General features: G+C 45.6%; 1 protein-coding gene across 1 annotated transcript; it reads left to right on the top strand.

Moving 5' to 3' along the window:
• Positions 1 to 1,345: 1,345 nt before the first annotated feature.
• On the top strand, positions 1,346 to 8,400 carry ENSA (endosulfine alpha). Its single transcript, XM_059137517.1, has 4 exons — positions 1,346 to 1,557; positions 3,252 to 3,377; positions 4,638 to 4,804; positions 7,604 to 8,400. Exons 1-4 carry the CDS (start codon positions 1,501 to 1,503, stop codon positions 7,617 to 7,619), a joined length of 366 nt encoding a protein of 121 aa, XP_058993500.1. The 5' UTR covers positions 1,346 to 1,500; the 3' UTR covers positions 7,620 to 8,400.
• The last annotated feature ends 228 nt before the right edge of the window (positions 8,401 to 8,628 follow it).

Here is an 8,628-nt window from a genome sequence, read left to right on the forward strand (position 1 = left end):
TAAGTTCTTCAAAACTTATTTCTGGGGTGCATGGGTGGCTCAGTTGGCTAAGGGTCCGGCTTTTGATTTTGGCTCCAATCATGATCTTGGAGTTATGGGATGGAGCCTCCCCACCCAACACACTTCAGGCTCTGCACTGATATGGAGCCGGCTTAAGATTTTATCTCTGCCTCTTCCCCCACGCAGTACATTCTTTCTTTGAATACAAAACAAAACAAAAAAAAACTTATTTCAAATACCACCTCTTTCATGAAGTCTTTTTGGGGGCTGGGGGTGTGGAATCTAAACTGAATTAGTCTTCCTTTGAACCCCTATAAGCACTTTAACACTTTTATTTCAATGCTTACCAGATTTTGCCTTCTATAATAATCTGTGATTTACAGTGCTTCCAGACTTTTCCAGAAGTACACCTAATTATACAGAAAATTGAGGAGATAGCCCCAAGACTGTCACAAGAAGCTGCCTGGAAAATTAAATTTTAGTATGAATTTTTGCAGTGTTTGTTTTTAATATAAAACTGTGGACTAAGGCTCCAGTAAGATATGTCTAAAATCTCGTCTTAGGGATTTAGGCTACACCTGGCACACTGTGAAAACCCTCCCCTCATGCCCACTAAACTAAGCTTTCTAAGGGCAGAGACTGTCTTACTCTGTATGTACCGCTGTAAAACTAATACATTACCATCTACACACAAACACTCAAATACTGTTGAACTGTGACTCAGGATACGTTAACTAATGTTAACTGTATTTACTAAATGTTTACCATGTACCTAGAACTGTGCTTTCCGTTTCAAGAACTTATTCTCCATGGGCTGACCTTGAACAAGTATAAAACTGTACAGATGAGTTAAATCATGGAACGTAAAGTCATCTGTGCAAGACAACTTGGTTTGGGGGTCCCAGTCTCTCCGTTCCACACGCCAAGTACATCTGCAATAGTGATCAGTACCAACTTAAGGTGCACCCTGACCTCCAAATTATTTTCTGGAGATTGATAATTTTCTGCTAACACTGCGCAAAGCTTAATCCTCTCCATCTGAAAGTAAAAGGTCGCCATCCTTTCCGCTCTCCAGTTCGAAGCCCAGCAAAGCCTTCCGGAAACCGAGTGCTAGAGCCGATGGAAATCTGGTCCCACCAAAGGAGCAAAAATGACAAGGCTAGCAGCACCGCCCCTAGGATCCCCCACGGGCTTCCAATTGGTCCTTGGGGCTCACTCTCATTCCAGATTGGTGTTCCAGCTTGCCTGTCGCCTCCAAAGAATCCACCTTTAGCCAGTAACTATTGGTAGATCGTTACGTCATTGTCCCAGCTACCCCACTCTCATTGGCTCCCATTGGAAGGGGCGGACACAACGTCACAGGCAGGGGCCGCCATTTTGACTGAGCAACCCTAGTGACAGGAGCTGAAGCAGCAGCGCAGGTTGTCCCCGTTTCCCCTCCCCCTTCCCTTCTCCGGTTGACTTCCCGGGCCCCCTACACTCCACAGTCCTGGTCCCGCCATGTCCCAGAAACAAGAAGAGGAGAACCCTGCGGAGGAGACCGGCGAGGAGAAGCAGGTGAAATGGAGGGGGTGCGGGCGGGCGAGTCGGGGGCGACTGTGAGGGGCGGGAGACGGTCTCCCACCAGTGCGGATTGGTCGCCATGGTCTCAAGCTCTACAGGGGTTGGCCACTACTTGCATCACCCCGGGTGAGCTTCAACACAGCTTGCAGCTCTGGCGCTGATTGGTTGGGCCCATTATCAGTCAGTGCCTTGCTCTTCCTGATTAGCTAATAGGCCTACCGCTCTACTTATTGAAGCTGTGCTGTCATTGGCCAAGCTTGGGCACGGGGCGGGTGTTTGGAAACACTGGGTGAATGAAAGGGGGCCGGTGGTACTGGGAAGCGATGTGTGTTATTGGTCGATGGGGGTAAATGACCCAACAACCCAGGCCAGGGCCTCGCTTCAGAAAGCTAGAGGTGGAGGTAAAGACGTTTAAAAGATCGGCACCGAAAAGAGAGAAGTAGTAATTACTATGGCTAGTTTAATGCGGCAACTTTCTCGAGAGACCTATTTTGACGGTTAGGGATGGTCGGTTCCCCACCCTCAAGTCAGGAACGAATAGGCTTGAAGAGGACTCGAGTTCCATAAAGAATAATGGAGGTTAAACCTAGAAAAGACAGCAAAAGAGTCGTGACAAGAAAAACGCCACCCTCTTTCCACCACCACCCCGACTTCCAGGGTGGTGGAACTTAGTTCACCCACAATTCTCTGATGAAAATACCCCAAGTAAATCTCTTATTGGGGCTTGTATCTGACTTACAACATTTAGTACGGGGCTCAGAGGTTCGTGAAAGGCAGCTGGTTATAACTGCCGGATTGTCAAGGGAAGGGAATATAATTGCATTAAAAGAGCCACAAATTTGGCTTTAGGTCCTTTTTTTAAAAAAGCCACGAAAGAAAAGAGCATCGGGGCTCACAAAAAGCAAAAGAGTAATAACAACAGTGTGACCCTCCTGCAAACCAATTGTATGCTCTTGACATGTTCCTCAAACTTCCATCACTTGGCCCACTTGGGAAGGTGTTGACTTTTTGGCAACAACTGTGAGTAAATACTAGTGAACCTCCTATATCTTAATTTTCCTGAGCTTAAAAATAGTGTCATTTTCATCTCTGTTTACCTGTCACCTTCCTGTTTATGGAAATGCTGAAGCAATGTTGTTCCATTACTAAGATGGAGATTTTTGGAGGCCACATAGCGCTAGTCTCCTCCATAGAGAGACTCATCAGATGATTACCTTAGACTCTGGAAAAGAGAACATCTCAGTAGAATTATCCCATTTAATTTTATCTTTGACCTGTACTGCATGTTAGGGACAGCCAGGGAACTTTCCTATTCATCTTGGGTTACCAGAAGCCCTGGTTAGCTTTTTTCTCTCTTTGTCTTCCCTAGCTTCTATGCTGAATGAGCTATAGTGTGCTCTTGATCAAAGTATTTTGTTTTAGCTGTTATCTTTAATCCAATATTCCCAGGTCGGAGTGGTTCCTTAGGTGTAGTGTGAGAAGCAGCTGGTTTGGGGGGGGCGCTGGGTTTCTTCACAATACAGTCATCTTGAACTTCATCGATTGAACAAAGTTCTAGCTTTATTTGGGAGCAGAATAGAAACAATGTTTACAAGAGGTGGATCACTAGGAAAAATTAATAGTATAAAAGTTATTAGATAATAGAAGCAGTTGCTTCTCGGTATAATTGGCCCATTTGTTTCCTCCAGGACACACAGGAGAAAGAAGGTATTCTCCCTGAGAGAGCCGAGGAGGCAAAGCTAAAGGCCAAATATCCAAGCCTAGGACAAAAGCCTGGAGGCTCAGACTTCCTCATGAAGAGACTCCAGAAAGGGGTATGGGACACAATCTCTTATTCTCTTACTTTGGAGCCAAAGGGGGCTTTTGGGATGAGAACTGTAGAGCTTCTCCTAAATGCTTATCTGGAGGTTTTGTTGTTGGGCAGTAGTAGAGAGCAATTAGAAACTTGTAAAGAGCAAGGCAAATGATTATAAGTCCCTGATAATGGTACCATACAGGATATTAAGGCTTAATGTTGAAACATTTGGGTATGGGGCATTAGGGGATTGAGGGAAAGAAGGACATTAGAAACTGAAATGCTGACTTTCCCAGGCATATGTGTGTTTAGATGATGGGAGTTTTAGGACTATACTTTTTAAGGTGAGAGCTACATTTTGGGGTGCATGATTTCAAAAAAAGATCAAACCATCTGTCCTCTAGACTTCTTCAACTTGAAATGAATAGATTTCTTCAGACCCTTGAAATTAGTACCAGTCAGTAACTGTACTCCCTCAAGAGATATTTTTTCATCCAGGGTAGCCCTCCTCACCAAGGGAGGGTGCGCCTTCATAGCCGTGTAGCTCCTGATCAGGTTTCTCTGTCCCCAGAAGTACCTAAAACTAACTGAGGGATTATAAGTCATTAGACTGGAGTGTGTTCCTAGGTATGGATGAAATGGACAGTAAAACAGATTCCCTGTGGAGAACCCTAGTTATTGAGTCTTAGTCACAGATGATGATGTGATGCTGATTTGCAGTTTACCTTGCCATAGGCAAGGCAGGCGTGGGCAGGCCGTCACAGCCATGGAACATGTGTGGGAGCAGTGGGAGTCAGAGGAAAAGAACATTATCCTCATGAACAAACCCAGTTTCTATTCATGGTCTGAGGGAATCATTTCTAATTTTGAGATTGTTGACTTGAGGTTGCCAGATTGATGCTTCTTTATATCTTATTATTTATTTCCTTGGCACCAGATCACTGGGACACTGACCGGTCCTCAGTAAGCCTTTATGAATAGTCAGTAATTTGGTTGAACCGTACAGTACAGATGGGTGTATAAAGGATGTGGGGGCTATCTCTTAACTCCTAAAATCTATATTGTAGCAAGGAAACTACTTACATACCTGAAAAGGTCAGAACACAAAGGGGAGAAGACATAGTACAGGTACTTAATGCTAAACTCTGTGTGCATGAGGTTAATCAAGGAAGACTGGAAAGATCTAAGATGATGAGGGTTTATAATGGATGTGAGTCTCCTTGCTTTTGAGGTAGGCCAGAGTTCCTCACTCAGTTAAAATATCCCTCTTGTCTCTTAGCAAAAGTACTTTGACTCAGGAGACTACAACATGGCCAAAGCCAAGATGAAGAATAAGCAGCTGCCAAGTGCAGGACCAGACAAGAACCTCGTGACTGGTGACCACATCCCCACCCCACAGGATCTTCCCCAGAGAAAGTCCTCACTCGTCACCAGCAAGCTTGCGGGGTAACCTGGGCCCCCCCCCCTCTGTCCCCTTCCTCACCCACTGGACTTTTGTATATAATAAGCAGGGATGGAATGAGCGCTAGTTAGCTCTTCTCAGCTTGCTAGCCAGAAATGACTGTGATTCTGCTGGGGGCTGCTAAGAAGGTGATGTGGGTTGGAAAGGGGTTCTGAGTTCATTTCTTTGATTAAATTGAGATTTCCACACCCTCATTGTAGCCCAGGTAGGGTCCCAAGAGTGAGAGACTAGGATTAGATCTTGCTGCAAATGCTCTTTTTTCTTTTGTATGAGAAACTGTGGAGATGCGATTTTGCCTTTTTGAAGAGACTATCCCAAAACTGGCTGGGCTAAGTCTTGGGAATAATTTGGTAGGTTTACATCCAGAGGCTAACCTGACATAGCTGGGAAAGGTAGAGTGAATGAGATCTGTTTTCTGTGCTTCTAAGTGTTCTTTTCCCTTAGGCTGCTATGGCTTCGTGTTTCCATTATGGCAGGTTTAGAGAATCCTCAAAAAGAAAAAGTGGTTTGCTTGCCTAAAACTGCAGTGCCCACTTAACCTCCCTTACTCAGAGAGTCTCTGACAGTTGGCCCTGGCTCTTACATAATGTAAAGATTGGAGCACATCATTTACATGAAGTGGGTACCTTCTCTCTCTCTTCCAGCATGTTGCTTTTGCAAGTATGGGGTAGTGGAAAGAGCACTGGGTTTGGAGTTAAGATATGTGGGTTCTAGTTGCCCTCTGAGCAGAACTGGTGTGTAAACTTGGTCAAGTCATTTAACCTCTATGGATTTCTATTTCCTCATCTGTAACAGAAGTGAATATAGATAGGATTGATTCAAATTTAAAATTCATTTAACTGCCAGCTGAAAAAAAAGTCTTTGCTATTTTTGTAAAACTAAATGAGGAAGACCTGTGGCTGAGCCCACAGAGGGGAACCATTTGAGGACGGCATGAGGAGAGAGGACATTGAGATTTGGGAGGTACAGGTTCAGTCAAGGAGGCCTCAGAAGTATCGTGGTCTTAAGGGTCAAAGAAAAAGTTCTAAGAAGCTAGCTTCTATGGAAGCTTCTTGTCTCTGGCCCCACCCACTCTCCTGGCCTCCAGTCTGAACCTTTGCTACAAAAACCTGCTGTGGCAGCCCAGCTGTGGGCCTGAGGACACATGCTCAGTCACACATATTTGGTGGATTCCCACGTTTCAGATGTAGTCAGATGCCAGGTGTGTTCTTAGGGAGAACAGAAGAAAAGGGACAAGCTGAAGCCAGCCTCCAGGCCTTGGAACTGTGGCAAGGCTAGAGCAGCAGGTTCTTAGGAAGATGATTTACCTGGGAGGAAGCTGGTGGGGGAAGGTGATAAGGGAGAGAAAGCTCTGCCATCCTAGATGCAGGTAACTCAGCCCCTGTGGGATGAGTAGCAGCAATCGGACTCATGAGCAGGTGGGGGAGAGTGGTGCTGGTGGCCAGCACCTTCAGCCTACTTAACTTGACCTGAATCCTACTGCTAGTTAGCACAGACACGGCCAGGGAAAGAACCAACTGTTCAAGAGAGCACGATTCTGTAATCCTCTCTTGCCCTCTTACCTCATAAATTCTGATATGCCAAATATTTGGCCTGATGATGCACATGTGGGGTGATGGCAGGTGTGTATACTTCTTTCCTGACTGGCCATTCACTTTTCAGGCTGTCGCTCAGATTGGATAGGAGGGAGTTGGTGAGGAAGGAATGGAGAGAGCAGGATCCCTGGATTCCCTGGCCCCCAGACTCCTTTGACTGTCACTTGTAATTGTATATAATTTTTGTGTTTCTTGCTCCATTCCTCATGCTGTCTTCCTTAGTCTAAAGTCTGTGTGGGACGGGGAAATTGCCGAACATCCTTGTATAGTTTCCTCAACTGTCGCAGCCATGTTGTACATATAGATATGTCATGTTATTATATATATAAATATATATATAATTTTGTACGTTTTCTTCATCTCCGATCCTCTCGAATTTTGTACTTTTTTCTTTTCTGTCCGAGCTGCCTTCTCTATTGGTCATTTGAATCCTCAAGGCTGAGGTCACGAATCTGTTTTTTTAGGAAGGAACAGAGGAAATAGGGAAATCAGAAACTGTTGGTCTTGCTTGCTCTCTGTACCTGGTCGTCTTCAAGGCTAAGAAAACAAAGAAACGAGCCACATTGTGTATTTGCCACCTGTTTGCACAGTATGAAATACATCACTTCGTGGCAAAGAAGGGTCATTCCCAAATCCAAATCACCTCGATTAAACCTAGATTATTAAATCCACTCAGAACAACATGTGTATTGCCAGGCCCCAGCTTCCATGCTGTCCCCTCCTCATCACTGTGTGTGTGTCCCCATTAGCCTATGCTGCTGCAGCTGGCTGTGCCATGCCTGTGAAACCAAGCCTGCCCTAAGCCAGACAGCTTAATCTCCTGCACACCTTGAGTTATTTTGATCTTGTCTAAAGAATTTTCTGTATTGCTTTCATGGGTATTTCCAGAAAGATGGAGAACACTTTGTTTTGTGGATAGAAAAAACCTGAAATTCTCTCTCCCCTCCCCTTTTCTCCCTCCCTCCTCTCTGTCTCTCTCCCTCTCTTCCGCCCTCTTTCTCCCTCTCCCTTCTCCTCTGTCTCTCTCTTCTCTTCAACTCTCAGTGGATTGGATTCAGGCTTGTGCCAGGTAGCCTAATGACTGCTAAGTATGGAAGAGTCCTGGGGTCGGGACGGGGATGGAACATCGGGTTTTTTCCCCTATTACTTGACAGTGTTTTCTTTTTCTTCTTCTGTGTTCGTCCGCAGTGGCCAAGTTGAATGATGTTGCTCGGGGCTCCGCCAGATCCTGAGACGCTGCCCTCCTGGGTCCTGTGCTGGCTCCTGCCCCTCCCTGCTTTTGCAGCCAGGGGTCAGGAGGTGGCTCGGGTGCGGGCTGGAGAGGCAGAAGCCCCTGCCCGTCGGTGTCCCAGCGCATGGAGCCCCTTGGGCTGAGCACCAAGACCCTGAACCTTTTTTGTTTTACCTTTTTCCAAATAATTGTTGGGAGAAATCTCGGTGAAATCCTGGAGGGGATGGGAGGGGGTGGGGGGTTATGGGTGTGGTGTTTAAGAGGGTGGGGTGGGAAATTTGTGGGGGATATGAAATAGGGCTTGGAGTTGATAAAAACATTCCTGACTATCCTTCCTAACCATGTGGCTGGTGTGGGATGGGTGTGAGGGGGAGGAATGGCATAGACTCCAGATGAGGAGTTCTAATTCAGCTCTGTAGAAAAATGCCTTGTTTGCTTGGATGTGGCTGGGGATCTGGTGTCAGGTTTAAAAAAAAAAAAACTGTCCATCTATATATGACAGATGGAAACCGCTCCTCTGGTTCTGCAGAGCAAGCTGAGAACACAGTTAATGTTAATTGTTCACTGAAAAAAAGTGCTGTCCTTGAAATAGATTTGCTGTGGGGAGAAGGGCAGTGAGTGTGGGGAAAGGGGGCCATGAGCGTGGGAAGACCCACAGAGCCCAGGAGATTTTTTCAGTATTTGAAATAAAAAAAAAAAAAAAAGAAAAAAGAAAAAAAAAGACGACGACCCACAGAAAAACACAACCCAGAAATATTCTGAAGCACTTGGTGTGTTTTATTGGGGTTTGGGGAAAGGGAAGAAAATGAAACTAAAGACACCATTCAGGGGAGAAGCTGGGGTGGGGCCTTGAGTTCTAAGGAATAGGGGCCCTTAATATGGGATATGAATTGGGCTCCCTGCTTCCATCACTCCGGGAGAGGGAATTAGGGATGTTAGCATATAGATCTGGACTTCTCCTGACTCCTATCTGTCCTTTTGT

The sequence above is a fragment of the Mustela lutreola genome, chromosome 10 (assembly GCF_030435805.1).
Source record: "Mustela lutreola isolate mMusLut2 chromosome 10, mMusLut2.pri, whole genome shotgun sequence".
NCBI classification, from domain to species: Eukaryota; Metazoa; Chordata; class Mammalia; order Carnivora; family Mustelidae; genus Mustela; species Mustela lutreola.